This window comes from Salvelinus alpinus, chromosome 1 (assembly GCF_045679555.1).
Source record: "Salvelinus alpinus chromosome 1, SLU_Salpinus.1, whole genome shotgun sequence".
NCBI lineage: Eukaryota > Metazoa > Chordata > Actinopteri > Salmoniformes > Salmonidae > Salvelinus > Salvelinus alpinus.
The window spans coordinates 17363214-17387622 of NC_092086.1; the positions used below are offsets into that span (position 1 = coordinate 17363214).

At 45.0% G+C, this 24409-nt stretch overlaps 1 protein-coding gene across 2 annotated transcripts in view; it reads right to left on the reverse strand.

The window, feature by feature from the left end:
* Nucleotides 1-10972, reverse strand: part of LOC139571038 (NLR family CARD domain-containing protein 3-like) — a 388726-nt gene extending 377754 nt beyond the window's left edge. Inside the window, exons 1-8 of one of the 2 annotated variants that reach the window (XM_071393642.1) lie at nucleotides 10765-10961; nucleotides 9568-10026; nucleotides 6041-6157; nucleotides 5593-5677; nucleotides 5240-5468; nucleotides 3024-4815; nucleotides 2587-2760; nucleotides 335-508 (exon numbers count right to left, since the gene is read on the reverse strand). In XM_071393642.1, coding sequence (XP_071249743.1) covers nucleotides 335-508; nucleotides 2587-2760; nucleotides 3024-4815; nucleotides 5240-5468; nucleotides 5593-5677; nucleotides 6041-6157; nucleotides 9568-10010 — 3014 coding nt within the window. In that variant the 5' untranslated portion in view covers nucleotides 10011-10026; nucleotides 10765-10961. Of the gene's footprint in view, nucleotides 1-334; nucleotides 509-2586; nucleotides 2761-3023; nucleotides 4816-5239; nucleotides 5469-5592; nucleotides 5678-6040; nucleotides 6158-9567; nucleotides 10027-10764 lie in introns of both variants that reach the window. The other variant, XM_071393561.1, reaches the window with a different exon arrangement.
* Nucleotides 10973-24409: the final 13437 nt, after the last annotated feature.

Consider the following 24409-nt stretch of genomic DNA (forward strand, 5'->3'; position numbering starts at 1 on the left):
GGAAAAAAATGGTGGAGAAAAATAGTGGTGTCTTTTGCTATCATGGTTAGCTAATAGATTTACATATTGTGTCTTCCCTGTAAAACATTTTAAAAATCAGAAATGATGACTGGATTCACAAGATCTGTATCTTTCATCTGGTGTCTTGGACTTGTGATTTAATGATATTTAGATGCTTCTATTTACTTGTGACGCTATGCTAGGCTATGCTAGTCAGCTTTTTTACTGTGGGGGGTGCATCCCGGATCCGGGATGAGTAGCAAGTAGAAGTTTTAACTAGCCTGATAACTCAAACACGTCTGATATGACACATTGACATAAACCCAATACATACCTGAGTTTCTCCAGTCTGCAGTGTGGATCCTCCAGTCCAGCAGAGAGCAGTCTGACTCCTGAGTCTCCTGGGTGATTGTAGCTCAGGTCCAGCTCTCTCAGGTGTGAGGGGTTTGACTTCAGAGCTGAGACCAGAGAAGCACAGCCTTTGTCTGTGACTAGACAGCCTGACAGCCTGCAAAGAGTCAAATCATATTTAAACCACACTGCTATTCTTTGGTGGTGAAAATAGTGGCAGTATATATTTTGTAACATTTTCAGATATATCAATGTCCTGAAACCTGCCATATCTATTCATAAATGAATATATCATTATAAAAACATGTTTTTTTATCAAAGTATTGCTTGTAGAGACAAACAATGTATAGTACAAATATTTGAGTAGAATGACCAGACCATTTTAAAAAGCAGTACCAGTCAAAAGACAGACAGATCAGATTTAGATTGCATTGAGTATACAGTCCACACCATATCTATAATGACAGTGGGGTATCAGATTTAGATTGCATTGAGTATACAGTCCACACCATATCTATTTTGACAGAGAAGAAACACGTTTTAAATTATCTCTGTACTCAAGCATTTTCGATTTGAGATCAAATGTTTCATATGAGGTGACAGTATATAATGTCACCTTTTATTTTATGGTATTTTTTATACGTATCTGTTTCACCGTTTAGAAATGACAACACTTTATTTACAGTGCCTAGCATAAGTCGAATATGAATATTGGACCAAGTACTTCTTTAATACACTAAAAAGTGAATTTGTCCAAGTAATTAGGACTTCTTCAAATGGGAGAACTAGATACATAAAGTGCTTTTCATTTGTAAATTAACACCTTCTTAATATTGAGTTGCACCCACTTTTGCCCTCTAAACAGCCAAAATTCGGTGAGGCATGGATTCTACAAGGTGTCGAAATGCGTTAGACAGGGATGCTGGCCCATGTTGACTCCAACGCTTCCCACAGTTGTGTTAAGTTGGCTGGTAGTGGATCTCTACTCCAAATAGGTTGTTCCATCTCATCACACAGACGCTCAATTGGTTTGAGATCTGGTGACTGCGCAGGCCACTGCAGTAAGCTGAATTCACTATCATGTTCGTGGAACCATTCCTGGACAATCCTAGTATTGTGGCATGGGGCGTTATCCTGCTGAAGAAAATCTATTTGCAGATGGATACACTGCTGGCATGAAGGGATGCATCTGATTGGCAATGATGTTCAGATATCCTGTGGCATTAAAACAATGCTCCACTTTTATCAAAGAGCCACCAAAGGGCCACCATCGCACTACCACCACCAGCATGCAATGTTGACACACGGCATGATTGATGCATGTACCCCATGCCACAGTTGCGCATTCTTCAATGGTTCTTGGGCATCAATGTTGTACTGACTGTCAGTTGACTAACTGCAGCCTGTCTGTTGCTCTGTACAATTCAGGTCAGCCTCCTTTGTCCTCTTTCATCAATAATCTGTTTTTGACCACTGGCCTGCTGGATGTCATTTGTGTGGTGGTACATTCTTTATACACACAAGAAATTGTTAAGCGTGAAAAACCCAGCAGCGTTTAGGTGCCTTTTGGCAAACTCTAAGGGAGCTGTCGTGCCTTTACTGAGGAGTGGCTTCCTTCTGGCCACTCTACCATAAAGGCCTGATACTTCTTCAATTTTTAATTGATGGAGTCCACTGTGTTCTTGGGGACCTTCAATTCTGTAGAAATGTTTTGGTACCCTTCCCCAGATCTGTGCCTTGACACAATCCTGTCTTGGAGCTCTACGAAAAATATATTTGACCTCATGGCTTGGTTGTTGCTCTGACATATGCAGTCAACTGTGGGACATTATAGACAGGTGTGTGCCTTTCCAAATCATGTCCAATCACTTGAATTTACCACAGGTCGACTCAAATCAAATTGTATAAACATCTCAAGGATGATCAACGGAAAAAGGATGCACCTGAGTTCAATTTCGAGCAAAGGGTCTGAATACTTCTGAAAATAAGATAATTCAGTTTATTTTTTGAATAAATTTGCCAAGATTCCTAAAAACATGTTTTCGCTTTGTCATTATGGGGTATTGTGTGTAGACTGATGAGGACAACTTTGTATTTAATCAGTATTAGAATAACGCTGTAACATAACAAAATGTCAAGCGTCTGAATACTTCCCGAAGGACCTGTATGTGTGCCTGGTAAACACGTGGATCTGATAACAGTTACCACTTGTTGACCAACTATAGGAATACTGACCTCAGAGTCTCAAGTTTACAGTGGGGATTCCCCAGTCCAGCAGACAGCAGCTTCACTCCTGAATCCTTCAGGTCATTGTTACTCAGATCCAGCTCTCTCAGGTGTGAGGCGTTTGACTTCAGAGCTGAGACCAGAGCAGCACAGCCTTCCTCTGTGACTCCACAGCCTGACAGCCTGCAAATAGATCATAATGATATTAAAACAGACTGTTAATTTAACATGAGTAGTGTAGAAGGACAATGGCAGATGCATTTGGTTTATTCTCTCACACAACATATAGATTCATCTTCCGTCTCCTAGAATTGTATCGTTATATTGTTATACTAATGTGAACACCAATGCACTGATTCAATATGTTTTTCAATAATACATATTTTTCTCTAAACTGAATATTTCTTCCTGATGATTAGTACTTAAATGTATTTGTATGTACTCACAGAGCAGCTCTGGAGGCTTTGACCACTGGCAGCAGCCTTAGAAGACCTTCCTCTGATCTGGAGTATTCCTTCAGGTCAAAGACATCCATCTCCTTTTCTGAAGTCAGCAACACAAAGACCAGAGCTGACCACTGTGAAGGTGACAGTTTGGCGTCTGAGACACTTCCTGATCTCAGGTAGCTTTGGATCTCCTCCACTAGAGAATGGTCATTCAGTTCATTCAGACAGTGGAACAGATTGATGCACCTCTCTGGGGAGGGATTCTCCCTGATCTTCTCCTTGATGTACTTGACTGTTTCTTCATGGCTCTGTGAGCTGCTTCTTGTCGTTGTCAGTAGACCTCGTAAGTGCTTCTGATTGGACTCCAGTGAGAGGCCCAGAAGGAAGCGGAGGAAAAGGTCCAGGTTTCCCGTCTCACTTTCTAAGGCTTTATCCACAGCACTCTTGTAGACAGTAACTTCAGGCTTGTCTCTGAACAGCGCAAAAAAGTAGCTTGATACTGATTGCGGTTTGGCCATTAGATTCTCATTGTTGTTGATGAAGGAGAGGAACACATATACAGCAGCCAGAAACTCCTGAATGCTCAGATGCACGAAGCAGTACACCTTGTTCTGGTACAGCCCACATTCCTCTTTAAAGAGCTGTGTGCACAATCCTGAGTAAACTGAGGCTTCATTGACATCAATGCCAGCCTCTTTCAGGTCTTCTACACAGAAAATCAGATTGCCATTCACAAGCTGTTGAAAAGCCAGTTTTCCCATTGACAGAATGCTCTCTTTATTCCAGTGTGGACCTGTCTCTTCTTTCCCAAGATACTTTTCATTCTTCTGTTGGATATGAAACATCACAAGGTGTGTGTACATCTCAGTCAGAGTCTTGGGCATCTCTTCTCTCTTATGATTCAGCATATGTTCAAGGACTATTGCAGAAATCCAACAGAAGACTGGAATGTGGCACATGATGTGGAGGCTCCTTGATGTCTTTATGTGTGAGATGATTCTGCTGGCCAGATCCTGATCCCTGAATCTCTTCCTGAAGTACTCCTCCTTCTGTGAGTCATTGAAACCTCGTACCTCTGTCACCTGGTCAACATACCCTGAAGGGATCTTATTGGCTGCTGCAGGTCGGGTAGTTATCCAGAGGAGAGCAGAGGGAAGCAGATTTCCCTTGATGAGATTTGTCAGCAGAACATCCACTGAGGTTGACTTGGTGACGTCACAACAGATCTTGTTCTTCTGGAAGTCTAGGGGCAGTCGGCACTCATCCAGACCATCAAAGATGAACAGAACTTTGTACTTGTCATAGTTGGAGATTGTTGATTGTTTGGTTTCCACTGAGAAGTGGTTGAGAAGTTCAGTCAAAGTGTGTTTTTCCCCTTTCATCAAATTCAGCTCCCGAAAAGGGAATGAAAATACAAATTGGACATCCTGATTTGCTTTTCCTTCAGCCCAGTCCAGAATGAACTTCTGCACAGAGATTGTTTTTCCAATGCCAGCGACCCCCTTTGTCAGCACAGTTCTGATAAGTTTGTCTTGTCCAGTTAAGGGTTTGAAGATGTCGTTACATTTGATTGCAGTCTCTGGCCTTGCTTGTTTCCTGGTTGTTGTCTCAATCTGTCTCAGCTCATGTTCATTATTGACCTCTCCTTTTCCACCCTCTGTGATGTAGAGCTCTGTGTAGATCTTATTGAGAAGTGTTGGGTTTCCTTGTTTAGCGATCCCCTCAAATACACATTGAAACTTCTTCTTTAGATTAGATTTGAGTTCACGTTGGCAAATCACAGCAAGTTCATCTGAATGAAGAATTAACACAGAGGATATTGATATTACGTCTGTTTTAATGCCTACAGTGGTTTTAGGACTATGTTGTAAATTATAACCATTGTTTTCTATTAACTGTCTGTATAAATGTTTTCATAATGCATTACACACTGGTGTGACTGATTCTATTATTATTAATATTTTTTACGGCATTATTAATGTTCTCTCTCCTCTCTTTCTCTCTCTCTCTCTCTCTCTCTCTCTCTCTCTCTCTCTCTCTCTCTCTCTCTTTCTCCAACACAACACAGCCCTGCTGCTACTTGATGAGGTCACTAGGTGTTGTGTTAAGGCTGCTACAATATCATTGAGTTACACAGCTACTTTAGCTGTACTTTAGTTACAGCTTTTAAATGTTTGCAATAAAACAGCATTCAACTTGAGGCAGACAGCTCTTACATTTCTCCAGTGTGTCAGCAAGCTCCTTCTGGTTCATTTTCCTCAGGATGTGCAGTGTGATCTTCAGAGCCCCCTCTCTGGCACTGCTCTCCTGCTTCTCATCTTCAGCATCCACCACTTCCTTATCCTGCTTCTGACTCTCAAAGCCTTCTGGGAGTTCTGGACTAAGAATCCTCTTGAACATCTTCAGCTCGTTCTTCACAAATGTCATAAGATTCTCTTCAAGCAACTGAAATAAATAAAGTAAATAAGTTAAGCAAGAGAATAAATGCTTTCGCATGCACATATTAATGAATTATTGACAGATCGATTTTAGTAAAACAAAAACAAATGTACATAACAGGATCACATACACTGAATATGGAGGCCAGGTCTGTTTGATGACTCTGGGAAGACTGACCACTGAGAATCTCTGACTCTGATCTCTCCTGTTGGTTTCTGTGGACAAAACATGAGATTAAATTTCCTCATCCAGAGAGTACACACACACACACACACACACACACACACACACACACACACACACACACACACACACACACACACACACACACACACACACACACACACACACACACACACACACACACACACACACACACACACACACACACACACACACACACACAGAGAGAGGGAATGTTGTGTTTGTTTAATATTGTTTTAGGACTATGAAAATGGAAAAAAAAGATTAGCCTATGGATTATGAAAACAACAAAAATAATTTGGAAATGGGAGAGGAGAAATGACTAGAGACAGTGTTGTTTAACTCACTGACCATGAACCATGAGTTCTTCTTACCTTTGATCAGTAGAAAAGTCTCCCTCTCTGAAGTCTCTAGGTGGATCCATAGACCAGTCACTCTTCATGGACACACAGCTGGGTACAGGGGAGGCTGGTCTCTCCTGCTTGATTGGGCTTCAACACAACAGAGAGAAACATTACATCTCTCATCTACTATCAGCTCAGATGGGGAAACATATTTTATTTAACCTTAATTTAATTTGGCAAGTCATAAACAAAAATAATCACATGGTTTATCCTTCTCTCTGTGACCGCCGATAACTTCAGAACAAAGTTGACTACAAATATAAACTTACCAATGTCTTCGCAATTAATACAAACATGCGACGTATAAAATTATTCTTCAAATTAAAACTGGGATGACTGCATTAAAATATAAACAGAAGGCTAAAGGTCTATTTCACTCATATTGAAATGCATTTCATGTTCAATCAATTGAGTTCTATTTGCTACTTGTAGGCTACTGTATGTAATTGGTCTCCTTATATTTCCTGAAAGCATTGAAAGTAGTGGAAGGCGCTCAACTAACGTTTGTCGAGGTGCGACCAAAACATGTGATCATCATTAGAGAAAAAAACATTTGCAACACTCGCTCACCATTAAACATGATTTGTTTATTGAAGCAAGATCAGAATAATCACACAAAGGGAATGGACAAGTTCGTGTAGGGCACCACGTGGAATGAGTGTCTACGATTGTCTCCCGCTGAGTTGTGTTCAGTTTGCTTGAAAGTTTGCTACGTTTACATAACGATTTGAAGTGAAGGACACACTTCCACAAATCTTTCTTGGACATTCTTGAATGGATTTTAGGTTACATTAGGTCCCGTTTGGCGAGGTGTGGCTTGAAGCAATGAGTGACGTATTTAAACAGCTGTGGCCATGCTGACAACGTTCCCCAACCTACAACCCAACCCTGTTTTTCAACTGGTCCTTCAGTACACCGCCGTTTCCGTTCAATTGAAGGTTCATGAAGGTAAAACATACTGAATGCAGCCCTGGTGGTGCTAATGAGAGGGTGTGGTAGACTATAGAGTGCCACATTGTGAGTCATAGTACCCATAAAACCTAGCAGTCAAACAGGGAAATGGTTCCAATCATTTTTCCCATAAAGGATTTTAAAAACATTGAAAATAAGGTCTGTGTTTCCCCTGCCGTGACGTTTTGATAACCGTGTAAAACGCTCTAAGAAAAGGTGACTTTTCTCAATATATTCACATGTATTTACCCTCCCAAAATGAAATACTAATTAGCTGCTAATGTGGCTGTCATAATGAACTTGAAATGCCATGATGATCTGAGCGAGACTGCCGATGCAAAGCTAATCTCTGGATTAACTATCTAATGTTAGTTAAATATTGTAATGAATAAATTGGCTACATGTCTTTAAATAGACCGTGCTGTGAACTGTCTTGTGCAAGTTTTAAATTGACACAAAACCTCTTAGCAAAGGTGTCAGCTAGAGATCACGTGCAGGAGCTAGTAGTTTTACTTTGATGCTAATTAACATTTTTGAATCTGAGAGTAAATAGAGCCGGATATATTGCTAAAAGTCAACTCATCCGAGAGATTTACACGGTTATCAAAACGTAATTCCAGGGAAAGCCTACACTAACAAAGAAAGGGGCCCTTCACAAAAACATACTATAGTCCTTATGTAGGTTAAGACCTCTGGGGACTAAACTATCCAAGGAAGGGATCCAGAACATCACTCTCTGGATGTCTCCAACACATTTGTTTTTGCTGACTTGTTCAATTCCCCAATAAAATAACTCACAAAGCGAGTGTCCTCTCTCTTTGAAATGAAGGGTCACTGGGGTGTTGGGGTCAGCACATCAAATGGCATTTCAGTCCTCACAAATTCTAGTGAGTAACTTGGTCTATCATGTGTAAAATAAACCGCACAGGCAGCGAATCATGTAGATCACATTGCGAGAATTTAGATCATGTAGATCACATTGACCCAATCCGGGGTAGGAGAACCCTTAGATACATTTGGTTTACTGGCATTGAGTACAATTACTGATTACTGGCTTTTACTGGTTCCACTACTGTATTTGACCACTAGGTGGAAACATTGACCACAGTAACGCTCACCCTGATGAGAAGACCAACCTGTAGAGTACCAGTACCACAGTATGAGTCATAATACCCATAAAACCTAGCGGTCAAATAAGGAAATGGTTCCAATCGTTTTTCCACCATAATTTTTTCCCAAAGGGTATTTTAGAAACACTTAAAATAAGGGTTGTGTTTCGTGTAGGCTTACCGTGGCGTGACGCTTTGATAGCTGTGTTATTCTCTCTAGGACAATATCTTTTAATATATTTACTATATTTACCCCCCAAAATGAAAAAGAACTACAAAAACCCTGGAATGAGTAGGTGTGGCCAAACTTTTGACTGGTACTGTAGTAATGAATAAATTGTCTACATTTCTTTAAATGGACAATTCTATGAACTGTCTTGTGCAAGTTTAAAATTGACACAATATCTGTTAGCAAAAGTGTCAGCTAGAGATGACATGCAGGAGCTGGCAGGGATTTGTAGTCTAGCATGATGTCTGCTTTGATGTTTTAAAAAAATGAACGGTGGAAAAATGATTGGAACCATTTCCCTGTTTGACTGATGGGTATTATGACACCTCCACTATGGGGCTCTATAGTCGACCACACCCCCTCTCATTAGCACCACCAGCTGAAGAGAGCTTCTCCCTAAGTGTCTTCCCCTGCCCTACATCAAACTCATTCCACGGAGGGACCTGATTTAGTGGATTTTTATTGGGTAAACATCTCTAGGAGCTGATCCATTGTTATTATTGGGAATAATTATTTGATTTACTTATTTTATTTAAGCCTTAATTTACCAGGTAAGATGACTGAGAACATATTCTCATTTACAGCAACGATCTGGGGAATAGTTACAGGAGAGATGAGGGGGGATGAATGAGCCAAATGTAAAAAGGGGATTATTAGGTTATTAATTCTAATGTTAAGGAAAGATTTGAATGGATAAAGCTGATCGGAGAGCAGCGCTCCCTTTCTTTAGATCCTATCAGTATCAACACATGCTCTAATGACGCATTTAGTGGTGTTTTGGGAAACAGATGTTACATCTTCATCTGATGTAGGAAAGATGCATCGTTAAAAATACTCGGAATCCTAAATTCCATCGCTGTCAGGAAACTGGCCGCAGAGAGACTTACAGTACAGTTGCCGTACAGCAGGAAATTCAAACTTGTAGTGTATTCAAGGGTTGAAAAGGCATACATTTTAGGATAGCTAGGTGAAACAACCACATATCACAGTCAAATATACAGGATGCGAACATTCCATTCCAGCTAAACTATGGATATATAGCGTTTTGACAACTATATATGAATACTAAATCTATGAATTAAACATCTGAGAACAATAACATTGAAGGCTACCCATAAGCAATCATTTCTGATGAAAAACACAAAACACAAACACAAAGCGTTTTGGAAAAAAACGTAATAAATTATTCAACAAAATTGTCATCTCACCTCTTTGCATTGGAGTAATCGTCCCCAGAGAGACTCGTTTTAGAGGCAGGGCCCCACTCCTCTCTCTCCCCAGAGAGACTCGTTTTAGAGGCAGGGCCCCCCTCCTCTCTCTCCCCAGAGAGACTCGTTTTAGAGGCAGGGCCCCCCTCCTCTCTCTCCCCAGAGAGACTCGTTTTAGAGGCAGGGCCGCCCTCCTCTCTCTCCCCAGAGAGGCTCGTTTTAGAGGCAGGGCCCCCCTCCTCTCTCTCCCCAGAGAGACTCGTTTTAGAGACAGGGCCCCCCTCCTCTCTCTCCCCAGAGAGACTCGTTTTAGAGGCAGGGCCCCCCTCCTCTCTCTCCCCAGAGAGACTCATTTTAGAGGCAGGGCCCCCCTCCTCTCTCTCCCCAGAGAGACTTGTTTTAGAGGCAGGGCCACCCTCCTCTCTCTCCCCAGAGAGACTCATTTTAGAACACAAACCCCTAAACAGAGATCCAGCATGTTGGTTGTGGTTAACACAGTGACAACTAATTATTTAATTCTTAGAAATACAACATTTACTAACAGACATATCGAAACAATCAGATGATTTAATGCAATCACATGATTATGTAGTTGTGACATCTCTTCTCCATGGTAACTGTCACTAATACTAAAAATAATAATAATAAGTCACTGTTTGTTAAGGTCATTATAGACAGTGCAGCAACACAAGGCCATGTCTCACACTTATTTGTATTCATTAAAAGTAGGCTATTATCTATCAATCTGTTCTTTTCTAAACGAATCTGAGAATGTAGACAGAAGGGCTAAAACAGACATGATTGATCTGAGGGGGAAATAATTTATACATTCAGAAAGGTTTATTTTGCAACAAGTAAGATATTTTATATTATGTAAAGTAGGCTAGGTTATAATGTATAATAGCGTTTTGTTAGTGATATACAGATCGAGGTCTATACCTCGGCTATAGCCTACCTATCATAGATGACCAGCCTAAACCTGTTCAGATCAGTTCACATAGGCGATCAGTGGCAGGACTGATCACCTTCAAACCAGTTTTAAGTCTAAATAACAGAGAATGTAGTGATATTTTCACAACATTTCCTACGGAGACCATCAGGTCGGTCAGCATGATAACGGATCATATCTCAAGCTTTCTGTCTATTGAATGTCTGACAGCGATCTAACTGTAACAGTTCTATGTAGCCTGGACTTACCACAGTCTGCCGGTCTGTCCTTCAAATCAACACATTTATCCCACTTCTAATGTTGCCGAGAAATGTGGCCCACAGTTTCAACAGCCATTTTGTAACTGTAAGTTTTAAAGTTACTGACAATTACACAAGAGGAATTCACATAACTTCTGACGGTCCTGAAGAGGAAGTAGCCTCTCTTACACCAACCGGCATCTGGCTCATAGAGACTGAAGGACTGCACACCACATCATGCCATCTCTGAACTGGGGGAAGGTATTGGGAAGGTAGAAAGATAACAGTGAATATGAGACATGGAGGAAGGTATTGGGAAGGTAGAAAGATAACAGTGAATATGAGACATGGGGGAAGGTATTGGGAAGGCAGAAAGATAACAGTGAATATGAGACATGGAGGAAGGTATTGGGAAGGTAGAAAGATAACAGTGAATATGAGACATGGAGGAAGGTATTGGGAAGGTAGAAAGATAACAGTGAATATGAGACATGGAGGAAGGTATTGGGAAGGTAGAAAGATAACAGTGAATATGAGACATGGAGGAAGGTATTGGGAAGGTAGAAATATAACAGTGAATATGAGACATGGAGGAAGGTATTGGGAAGGTAGAAAGATAACAGTGAATATGAGACATAGGGGAAGGTAGAAAGATAACAGTGAATATTAGACATGGAGGAAGGTATTGGGAAGGTAGAAAGATAACAGTGAATATGAGACATGGAGGAAGGTATTGGGAAGGTAAAAAGATAACAGTGAATATGAGACATGGGGGAAGGTATTGGGAAGGTAGAAAGATAACAGTGAATATGAGACATGGAGGAAGGTATTGGGGAGGTAGAAAGATAACAGTGAATATGAGACATGGGGGAAGGTAGAAAGATAACAGTGAATATGAGACATGGAGGAAGGTATTGGGAAGGTAGAAAGATAACAGTGAATATGAGACATGGGGGAAGGTATTGGGAAGGTAGAAAGATAACAGTGAATATGAGACATGGGGGAAGGTATTGGGAAGGCAGAAAGATAACAGTGAATATGAGACATGGAGGAAGGTATTGGGAAGGTAGAAAGATAACAGTGAATATGAGACTTGGAGGAAGGTATTGGGAAGGCAGAAAGATAACAGTGAATATGAGACTTGGAGGAAGGTATTGGGAAGGCAGAAAGATAACAGTGAATATGAGACATACATGCTTTTTCCTTCTTATAAAGCCGTGTTCTGTAATTTATCAGCTGGTTTACTGAAACTCTGGTTAGTTGCAGGTGAAGACACCAAACAATCTCAGATCCTGAAACTATTCAGTCAGCTTTACCCAGTATTGTCCATGTTGCTATGGCGACAAATGATGGGCCAAAAAACTAATAACTTTAAGAAAACAATTCTGACTAAATGTTTTCAATGAAAAGTAGACACTTATAATAAACCATTAGGTTACATCTCACATATGCACACGCTTACACACACACACACACACACACACACACACACACACACACACACACACACACACACACACACACACACACACACACACACACACACACACACACACACACACACACACACACACACACACACACACACACACACACACACACACACACACACACAACGGGATTATGTGACATCTAAAGTCTGAGAGGGAGGGTTAGAGATACAGAGACAACCAATGGGAAGGCAGAGAGATAATAGTGAATACTGCATTCATTTACTATTGAGTATTCTCAGTTAACTGCGCAAAGGCAAACAGAAAGTTCAAAAAGTCCCCCCCCCCCCCCTAGTATCACAAAGACAAACAGGAAGTTAAATAAATCACGAGGTTGTGCTAACCACAGTAGTGTTGCAAAGGTCCCTACACCCCATTCCCCTCTTCCCCACCGGTCTCAAGAACAAAAGTCCCTACACCCCATTCCCCTCTTCCCCACCGGTCTCAAGAACAAAAGTCCCTACACCCCATTCCACTCTTCCTCACCGGTCTCAAGAACAAAAGTCCCTACACCCCATTCCCCTCTTCCCCACCGGTCTCAAGAACAAAAGTCCCTACACCCCATTCCCCTCTTCCCCACCGGTCTCAAGAACAAAAGTCCCTACACCCCATTCCACTCTTCCCCACCGGTCTCAAGAACAAAAGTCCCTACACCCCATTCCCCTCTTCCCCACCGGTCTCAAGAACAAAAGTCCTTACACCCCATTCCCCTCTTCCCCACCGGTCTCAAGAACAAAAGTCCCTACACCCCATTCCCCTCTTCCCCACCGGTCTCAAGAACAAAAGTCCCTACACCCCATTCCACTCTTCCCCACCGGTCTCAAGAACATTAGTCCCTACACCCCATTCCCCTCTTCCCCACCGGTCTCAAGAACAAAAGTCCCTACACCCCATTCCACTCTTCCCCACCGGTCTCAAGAACAAAAGTCCCTACACCCCATTCCCCTCTTCCTCACCGGTCTCAAGAACATTAGTCCCTACACCCCATTCCCCTCTTCCCCACCGGTCTCAAGAACAAAAGTCCCTACACCCCATTCCCCTCTTCCCCACCGGTCTCAAGAACAAAAGTCCCTACACCCCATTCCCCTCTTCCCCACCGGTCTCAAGAACAAAAGTCCCTACACCCCATTCCACTCTTCCCCACCGGTCTCAAGAACAAAAGTCCCTACACCCCATTCCCCTCTTCCCCACCGGTCTCAAGAACAAAAGTCCCTACACCCCATTCCCCTCTTCCCCACCGGTCTCAAGAACAAAAGTCCCTACACCCCATTCCACTCTTCCCCACCGGTCTCAAGAACAAAAGTCCCTACACCCCATTCCCCTCTTCCCCACCGGTCTCAAGAACAAAAGTCCCTACACCCCATTCCACTCTTCCCCACCGGTCTCAAGAACAAAAGTCCCTACACCCCATTCCCCTCTTCCCCACCGGTCTCAAGAACAAAAGTCCCTACACCCCATTCCACTCTTCCCCACCGGTCTCAAGAACAAAAGTCCCTACACCCCATTCCCCTCTTCCCCACCGGTCTCAAGAACAAAAGTCCCTACACCCCATTCCCCTCTTCCCCACCGGTCTCAAGAACAAAAGTCCCTACACCCCATTCCCCTCTTCCCCACCGGTCTCAAGAACAAAAGTCCCTACACCCCATTCCCCTCTTCCCCACCGGTCTCAAGAACAAAAGTCCCTACACCCCATTCCCCTCTTCCCCACCGGTCTCAAGAACAAAAGTCCCTACACCCCATTCCCCTCTTCCCCACCGGTCTCAAGAACAAAAGTCCCTACACCCCATTCCCCTCTTCCCCACCGGTCTCAAGAACAAAAGTCCCTACACCCCATTCCCCTCTTCCCCACCGGTCTCAAGAACAAAAGTCCCTACACCCCATTCCCCTCTTCCCCACCGGTCTCAAGAACAAAAGTCCCTACACCCCATTCCCCTCTTCCCCACCGGTCTCAAGAACAAAAGTCCCTACACCCCATTCCCCTCTTCCCCACCGGTCTCAAGAACAAAAGTCCCTACACCCCATTCCCCTCTTCCCCACCGGTCTCAAGAACAAAAGTCCCTACACCCCATTCCCCTCTTCCCCACCGGTCTCAAGAACAAAAGTCCCTACACCCCATTCCCCTCTTCCCCACCGGTCTCAAGAACAAAAGTCCCTACACCCCATTCCCCTCTTCCCCACCGGTCTCAAGAACAAAAGTCCCTACACCCCATTCCCCTCTTCCCCACCGGTCTCAAGAACAAAAGTCCCTACACCCCATTCCCCTCTTCCCCACCGGTCTCAAGAACAAAAGTCCCTACACCCCATTCCCCTCTTCCCCACCGGTCTCAAGAACAAAAGTCCCTACACCCCATTCCCCTCTTCCCCACCGGTCTCAAGAACAAAAGTCCCTACACCCCATTCCCCTCTTCCCCACCGGTCTCAAGAACAAAAGTCCCTACACCCCATTCCCCTCTTCCCCACCGGTCTCAAGAACAAAAGTCCCTACACCCCATTCCCCTCTTCCCCACCGGTCTCAAGAACAAAAGTCCCTACACCCCATTCCACTCTTCCCCACCGGTCTCAAGAACAAAAGTCCCTACACCCCATTCCACTCTTCCCCACCGGTCTCAAGAACAAAAGTCCCTACACCCCATTCCCCTCTTCCCCACCGGTCTCAAGAACAAAAGTCCCTACACACCATTCCCCTCTTCCCCACCGGTCTCAAGAACAAAAGTCCCTACACCCCATTCCCCTCTTCCCCACCGGTCTCAAGAACATTAGTCCCTACACCCCATTCCACTCTTCCCCACCGGTCTCAAGAACAAAAGTCCCTACACCCAATTCCCCTCTTCCCCACCGGTCTCAAGAACAAAAGTCCCTACACCCCATTCCCCTCTTCCCCACCGGTCTCAAGAACAAAAGTCCCTACACCCCATTCCCCTCTTCCCCACCGGTCTCAAGAACAAAAGTCCCTACACCCCATTCCCCTCTTCCCCACCGGTCTCAAGAACAAAAGTCCCTACACCCCATTCCCCTCTTCCCCACCGGTCTCAAGAACAAAAGTCCCTACACCCCATTCCCCTCTTCCCCACCGGTCTCAAGAACAAAAGTCCCTACACCCCATTCCCCTCTTCCCCACCGGTCTCAAGAACAAAAGTCCCTACACCCCATTCCCCTCTTCCCCACCGGTCTCAAGAACAAAAGTCCCTACACCCCATTCCCCTCTTCCCCACCGGTCTCAAGAACAAAAGTCCCTACACCCCATTCCCCTCTTCCCCACCGGTCTCAAGAACATTAGTCCCTACACCCCATTCCACTCTTCCCCACCGGTCTCAAGAACAAAAGTCCCTACACCCCATTCCCCTCTTCCCCACCGGTCTCAAGAACAAAAGTCCCTACACACCATTCCCCTCTTCCCCACCGGTCTCAAGAACAAAAGTCCCTACACCCCATTCCCCTCTTCCCCACCGGTCTCAAGAACAAAATTCCCTACACCCCATTCCCCTCTTCCCCACCGGTCTCAAGAACAAAAGTCCCTACACCCCATTCCCCTCTTCCCCACCGGTCTCAAGAACAAAAGTCCCTACACCCCATTCCCCTCTTCCCCACCGGTCTCAAGAACAAAAGTCCCTACACCCCATTCCCCTCTTCCCCACCGGTCTCAAGAACAAAAGTCCCTACACCCCATTCCCCTCTTCCCCACCGGTCTCAAGAACAAAAGTCCCTACACCCCATTCCCCTCTTCCCCACCGGTCTCAAGAACAAAAGTCCCTACACCCCATTCCCCTCTTCCCCACCGGTCTCAAGAACAAAAGTCCCTACACCCCATTCCCCTCTTCCCCACCGGTCTCAAGAACAAAAGTCCCTACACCCCATTCCCCTCTTCCCCACCGGTCTCAAGAACAAAAGTCCCTACACCCCATTCCCCTCTTCCCCACCGGTCTCAAGAACAAAACTTGTTCCTTAATGTAGATGCATGTAACACAAGGACAACAGAAGATAATGTACCTCATTGCTGGAACCGACTTCAGAATACACATCACTTGGATGATTGGGCCGTTTCAAATATGAATTGGGGAACTATTTGCTAAGGAATGTGTTTTTCTTGATTGTTTGTCGAGCTGCATTTTGTCTATGAGTTGTATGAGCAGGGCTCCCTTGTGGAAGAGACCCTGGTCTCAACGATGACTCCCTGTTCATATAAATTATATATTTAAAAAATAATAATAATAACAACCTACCTACAATGTTGTCAAGGAAAATGAACAAAAACAAGATGTGATACTCTAAACTTCTCTTTACCAGAGCCAAGAAGTTTCCCAGAGGAGGCTGGTGGGATGAGCTATAGGAGGACAGGTTCATTGTAATGGCTGAAATGGAATAAATAAATTAAGTGTTTGATACTGTACCATTTATTCAAATCCAGTCTTTACAATGAGCCTGTCCTCCTATAGCTCCTCTCACCAGCCTCCTCTGGTGTGTATATGAAAGTATGCTGGTGTCCATGTTGCTGTGGAGGCCAACTACTGTCACGCCTTGACCTTAGAGATCCTTTTAATTCTCTATTTGGTTAGGTCAGGGTGTGACTAGGGTGGGCAATCTATGTTTTCTATTTCTTTGTTGGCCGGGTATGGTTCCCAATCAGAGGCAGCTGTCTATCGTTGTCACGTTCTGACCATAGTTCTTTTGTGTTTTCTTTGTTTTAGTGTTGGTCAGGACGTGAGATGAGTGGGCATTCTATGTTGTGTGTCTAGTTTTCCCGTTTCTATGTTTGGCCTGATATGGTTCTCAATCAGAGGCAGGTGTTAGTCATTGTCTCTGATTGGGAACCATATTTAGGTAGCCTGTTTTGTGTTGGGTTTTGTGGGTGGTTGTCTTCTGTCTTCGTGTGTCTGCACCAGACAGAACTGTTTCGTTTTTTTCACATTTGTTGTTTTGTATTTTGTAGTGTTCACTTTTATTGTCTTTATTAAACATGATGAACACTAACCACGCTGCGCTTTGGTCCTCTCCTTCGTCCACAGAAGAAAGCCGTTACAATCGTTGTCTCTGATTGGGGATCATACTTAGGCAGCCTTTCTTCCACCTTAGTTTGTGGGATCTTGTTTTTGTACTGCTGCTTTCCAGCCCTACAGAACTGTGCGTTTCGTTTGTATTTGTTGTTTTTTTGGTGTCATTTAATAAAGAAAGATGTACGCCTACCACGCTGCACCTTGGTCCGATCCTTCCATCAACGATCGTAACAACTACAGAAAAAATAAAAAACGGACTTTAAAAGGTCCAGTGCAGCTGTAACAATAAAATCATATGTGAACATGGTGCATTTCTAAGTTTTGTAGAAACAAATATAAAGTTAAAAAGTTCTACTCGATGACATAATCAAAAGTTTAAACATTTTATAACAAGTGATTTAAGACCTGCAATGAATTTCTAGCCCAATGGAGGGTATTTTATTGCTCCCCACACCACTGCAAATCTAATTGTGTTTGAATTTTTTTTTTTTTTTTACTTATGTCACAGAGAACATTTTTAAAAGATTTTTCTTATCTTTTTAATCACGTTTAGGTAAGACCCAGATGCAGACAGTGTAGAAGTAACAAGAGTTTTACAACCACATGGGCAGGCAAACGACAGGTCAAGGCAGGCGGTGGTCAGTAATCCAGAAAGGGTGTAAAGGGTCCAGAACGGCAGGCAGTCTCAGCGTCAGGGCAGGCAGGGGTCAATAAAGCAAATAATGCAGTCAGGAAAGCAAAGGCTAGCTTTTTCAAACATACGTTTGCATCATGTAGCTCTAACTCCCAAATGTTTTGGGACACTGTAAAGTCCATGGAGAACAAGAGCACCTCCTCCCAGCTGCCCACTGCACTGAGGCTAGGTCACCACCGATAAATCCATGATAATTGAACATTTCAATAAGCATTTTTCTATGGCTGGCCATGCTTTCCTCCTGGATACAGCAACCCCGGCCAACAGCTCTGCACCCCGCAGCTACTTGCCCGAGCCTCCCCAGCTTCTCCTTAACCCAAATCCAGATAGCATATGTTCTGAAAGAGCTGCAAAACCTGGACACATACAAATCAGCTGGGTTAGACAATCTGGACCCTCTCTTTCTAAAACTATCCGCCGTCATTGTTGCAACCCCTACTCCCAGTCTGTTCAACTTCTCTTTTGTATCGTTCGAGATCCCTAAAGATTGGAAAGCTTCCGCGGTCATCCCCCTCTTCAAAGAGGGTGACACTCTAGACATAAACTGTTATAGACCTATATCCATCCTGCCCTGCCTTTCTAAAGTCTTCGAAAACCAAGTTAATAAACAGATCACTGACCATTTCGAATCCCACCGTACCTTCTCCGCTGTGCAATCCGGTTTCCGAGCTGGTCATGGGTGCACCTCAGCCACGTTCAAGGTACTAAACAATATCATAACCCCCATCGATAAAAGACAGTACTGTGCAACCGTCTTCATCGACCTGGCCAAGGCTTTCGACTCTGTCAATCCCCGTATTCTTATAGGCAGACTCAATAGCCTTGGGTTCTCAAATGACAGCCTCGCCTGTTTCACCAACTACTTCGCAGACAGAGTTCAGTGTGTCAAATCGGATGGCCTGTTGTCCGGACCTCTGGCAGTCTCTATGGGGGTACCACAGGGTTCAATTGTCGGGCCGACCCTTTCTTCTGTATATATCAACGATGTCGCTCTTGATGCGGGTGATTCCCTGATCCATTCCCTGATCCATTCCCTGATCCAAGGCTGCAGGCCCAGACAGCATCTCCAGCCGCGTCCTCAGAGCATGCGCAGACCAGCTGGCTGGTGTGTTTACGGACATATTCAATCAATCCTTATCCCAGTCTGCTGTTCCCACATGCTTCAAGAGGGCCACCATTGTTCCTGTTCCCAAGAAAGCTAGAGTAACTGAGCTAAACGACTACCGCCCCGTAGCACTCACTTCCGTCATCATGAAGTGCTTTGAGAGACTAGTCAAGGACCATATCACCTCCACCCTACCTGACACCCTAGATCCATTCCAATTTGCTTACCGCCCCCAATAGGTCCACAGACGACGCAATCGCAACCACACTGCACACTGCCCTAACCCATCTGGACAGGAGGAATACCTATGTGAGAATGCTGTTCATCGACTACAGCTCAGCATTTAATACCATAGTACCCTCCAAACTCGTCATCAAGCTCGAGACCCTGGGTCTCGACCCCGCCCTGTGCAACTGGGCACTGGACTTCCTGACGGGCCGCCCCCAGGTGGTGAGGGTAGGTAACAACAATATCTCCACCCCGCTGATCCTCAACACTGGGGCCCCACAAGGGTGCGTTCTGAGCCCTCTCCTGTACTCCCTGTTCACCCACGACTGCGTGGCCATGCAGGCCTCCAACTCAATCATCAAGTTTGCTGACGACACTACAGTGGTAGGCTTGATTACCAACAATGACGAGACGGCCTACAGGGAGGAGGCGAGGGCCCTCGGAGTGTGGTGTCAGGAAAATAACCTCACACTCAATGTCAACAAAACAAAGGAGATGATTGTGGACTTCAGGAAACAGCAGAGGGAGCACCCCCCTATCCACATCGACGGGACAGTAGTGGAGACGGTAGTAGGTTTTAAGTTCCTCGACGTACACATCACGGACAAACTGAATTGGTCCACCCACACAGACAGCGTGGTGAAGAAGGCGCAGCAGCGCCTCTTCAACCTCAGGAGGCTGAAGAAATTTGGCTTGTCACCAAAAGCACTCACAAACTTCTACAGATGCACAATCGAGAGCATCCTGTCGGGCTGTATCACCGCCTGGTACGGCAACTGCTCCGCCCACAACCGTAAGGCTCTCCAGAGGGTAGTGAGGTCTGCACAACGCATCACTGGGGCAAACTACCTGCCCTCCAGGACACCTACACCACCCGATGTCACAGGAAGGCCATAAAGATCATCAAGGACAACAACCACCCGAGCCACTGCCTGTTCACCCCGCTATCATCCAGAAGGTGAGGTCAGTACAGGTGCATCAAAGCAGGGACCGAGAGACTGAAAAACAGCTTCTATCTCAAGGCCATCAGACTGTTAAACAGCCACCACTAACATCGAGTGGCTGCTGCCAACATACTGACTCAACTCCAGCTCACTTTAATAATGGAAATTGATGGAAATTGATAAAAAATGTATCACTATCCACTTTAAACAATGCCACTTAATATAATGTATATGTATATACTGTACTCTATATCATCTACTGCATCTTGCCATCTTTATGTAATACATGTATCACTAGCCACTTTAAACTATGCACTTTTATGTTTACATACCCTACATTACTCATCTCATATGTATATACTGTACACTATACCATCTACTGCATCTTGCCTATGCCGTTCTGTACCATCACTCATTCATATATCTTTATGTACATATTCTTTATCCCTTTAAACTTGTGTGTATAAGATAGTAGTTGTGGAATTGTTAGGTTAGATTACTCGTTGGTTATTACTGCATTGTCGGAACTAGAAGCACAAGCATTTCGCTACACTCGCATTAACATCTGCTAACCATGTGTATGTGACTAATAACATCTGGTCTGATGAGTCACTCACCTCAGTGTTCTCTTACTCAACAGTGTGAACATGTCTATTTGTCTTTTGTTGGAATGTCTGTTTCTTGTTTTCAGTTTTTACTTTTTTCCCCGTTCTCTTTGTTTCTGGAGGCTTGTTCGATGTGGCCCTTTTTACCACAAGCCGGACAATCCATGTCCTTACATCAACATGTAGAAACCTGACGTCCCTTTTTACCACAGGCTGGACAATCCATGTCCTTACATCAACATGTAGAAACCTGACGTCCCTTTTTACCACAGGCTGGACAATCCATGTCCTTCCATCAACATGTAGAAACCTGACGTCCCTTTTTACCACAGGCTGGACAATCCATGTCCTTCCATCAACATGTAGAAACCTGACGTCCCTTTTTACCACAGGCTGGACAATCCATGTCCTTCCATCAACATGTAGAAACCTGACGTCCCTTTTTACCACAGGCTGGACAATCCATGTCCTTCCATCAACATGTAGAAACCTGACGTCCCTTTTTACCACAGGCTGGACAATCCATGTCCTTCCATCAACATGTAGAAACCTGACGTCCCTTTTTACCACAGGCTGGACAATCCATGTCCTTACATCAACATGTAGAAACCTGACGTCCCTTTTTACCACAGGCTGGACAATCCATGTCCTTCCATCAACATGTAGAAACCTGACGTCCCTTTTTACCACAGGCTGGACAATCCATGTCCTTCCATCAACATGTAGAAACCTGACGTCCCTTTTTACCACAGGCTGGACAATCCATGTCCTTCCATCAACATGTAGAAACCTGACGTCCCTTTTTACCACAGGCTGGACAATCCATGTCCTTCCATCAACATGTAGAAACCTGACGTCCCTTTTTACCACAGGCTGGACAATCCATGTCCTTCCATCAACATGTAGAAACCTGACGTCCCTTTTTACCACAGGCTGGACAATCCATGTCCTTACATCAACATGTAGAAACCTGACGTCCCTTTTTACCACAGGCTGGACAATCCATGTCCTTCCATCAACATGTAGAAACCTGACGTCCCTTTTTACCACAGGCTGGACAATCCATGTCCTTACATCAACATGTAGAAACCTGACGTCCCTTTTTACCACAGGCTGGACAATCCATGTCCTTCCATCAACATGTAGAAACCTGACGTCCCTTTTTACCACAGGCTGGACAATCCATGTCCTTCCATCAACATGTAGAAACCTGACGTCCCTTTTTACCACAGGCTGGACAATCCATGTCCTTCCATCAACATGTAGAAACCTGACGTCCCTTTTTACCACAGGCTGGACAATCCATGTCCTTCCATCAACATGTAGAAACCTGACGTCCCTTTTTACCACAGGCTGGACAATCCATGTCCTTACATCAACATGTAGAAACCTGACGTCCCTTTTTACCACAGGCTGGACAATCCATGTCCTTCCATCAACATGTAGAAACCTGACGTCCCTTTTTACCACAGGCTGGACAATCCATGTCCTTCCATCAACATGTAGAAACCTGACGTCCCTTTTTACCACAGGCTGTAAAATCCATGTCCTTCCATCAACATGTAGAAACCTGACGTCCCTTTTTACCACAGGCTGGACAATCCATGTCCTTCCATCAACATGTAGAAACCTGATGTCCCTTTTTACCACAGGCTGGACAATCCATGTCCTTCCATCAACATGTAGAAACCTGACGTCCCTTTTTACCACAGGCTGGACAATCCATGTCCTTCCATCAACATGTAGAAACCTGACGTCCCTTTTTACCACAGGCTGGACAATCCATGTCCTTCCATCAACATGTAGAAACCTGACGTCCCTTTTTACCACAGGCTGGACAATCCATGTCCTTCCATCAACATGTAGAAACCTGACGTCCCTTTTTACCACAGGCTGGACAATCCATGTCCTTCCATCAACATGTAGAAACCTGACGTCCCTTTTTACCACAGGCTGGACAATCCATGTCCTTCCATCAACATGTAGAAACCTGATGTCCCTTTTTACCACAGGCTGGACAATCCATGTCCTTACATCAACATGTAGAAACCTGACGTCCCTTTTTACCACAGGCTGGACAATCCATGTCCTTCCATCAACATGTCGAAACCTGATGTCCCTTTTTACCACAGGCTGGACAATCCATGTCCTTACATCAACATGTAGAAACCTGACGTCCCTTTTTACCACAGGCTGGACAATCCATGTCCTTACACCAGCATGTAGAAGCCTGACGTCCCACCTTGCCACAGTGGAAGCATGTGACTTGATTTCCCGGTCTCTGATTTTCAGTTGAAACTCTGTGCACTTTTCCTTTTTTGTGATCAACTTTTTATTTATTTTAAAGGAACACAGACAAGAACAAATAGCAGCAGGAATGGTTATACAGCTAGAGACACAATAGTGTTAAAATATATATCAGAACAAATAGCAGCAGGAATGACAGCTAAAGACAATCTATATGGGGTGGGGAGTTGAACCAGCTATGACTGAGCAATCTTGGTATCAGGTATATGAGGATAAGGAACAGCATGGTCTGTAAAGGGTAGGCTCTCAGCCCAACAGTCAAGACTGTTCGAGGAAATAAAAAAGTATCTCTCACCTGAATAGAATATTCCACCACACAACCCACCTCCAACACCTCCTGGGACCACCGCAACCCACCCTCCAACACCTCCTAGGACCACCCCACCCCACCCTCCAACCCCTCCTGGGACCACCCCAACACACCCTCCAACCCCTCCTGGGACCACCCCAACACACCCTCCAACACCTCCTGGGACCACCCCAACACACCCTCCAACCCCTCCTAGGACCACCCCAACACACCCTCCAACCCCTCCTGGGACCACCCCACCCTCCAACCCCTCCTGGGACCACCCCAACACACCCTCCAACCCCTCCTGGGACCACCCCAACACACCCTCCAACCCCTCCTGGGACCACCCCAACACACCCTCCAACCCCTCCTGGGACCACCCCAACACACCCTCCAACCCCTCCTGGGACCACCCCAACACACCCTCCAACACCTCCTGGGACCACCCCAACACACCCTCCAACCCCTCCTAGGACCACCCCAACACACCCTCCAACCCCTCCTGGGACCACCCCAACACACCCTCCAAACCCTCCTGGGACCACCCCAACACACCCTCCAACCCCTCCTGGGACCACCCCAACACACCCTCCAACCCCTCCTGGGACCACCCCACCCTCCAACCCCTCCTGGGACCACCCCACCCTCCAACCCCTCCTGGGACCACCCCAACACACCCTCCAACCCCTTCTGGGACCACCCCACCCCACCCTCCAACCCCTCCTAGGACCACCCCACCCCACCCTCCAACCCCTCCTAGGACCACCCCAACACACCCTCCAACCCCTCCTAGGACCACCCCAACACACCCTCCAACACCTCCTATAACAATCTTTCAGAACAGCTGGTTCTCTCATGCATGTTTCAGTGTTTTTTGCCTCGAAGCGAGCATAGAAGTAGCTTAGCTCGTCTGGTAGGCCCGTGTCACTGGGAAGCTCTCGGCTGTGCTTTCTTTGTAGTCTGTAATGGTTTTCAAGCCCTGCCACATCCGATGAGTG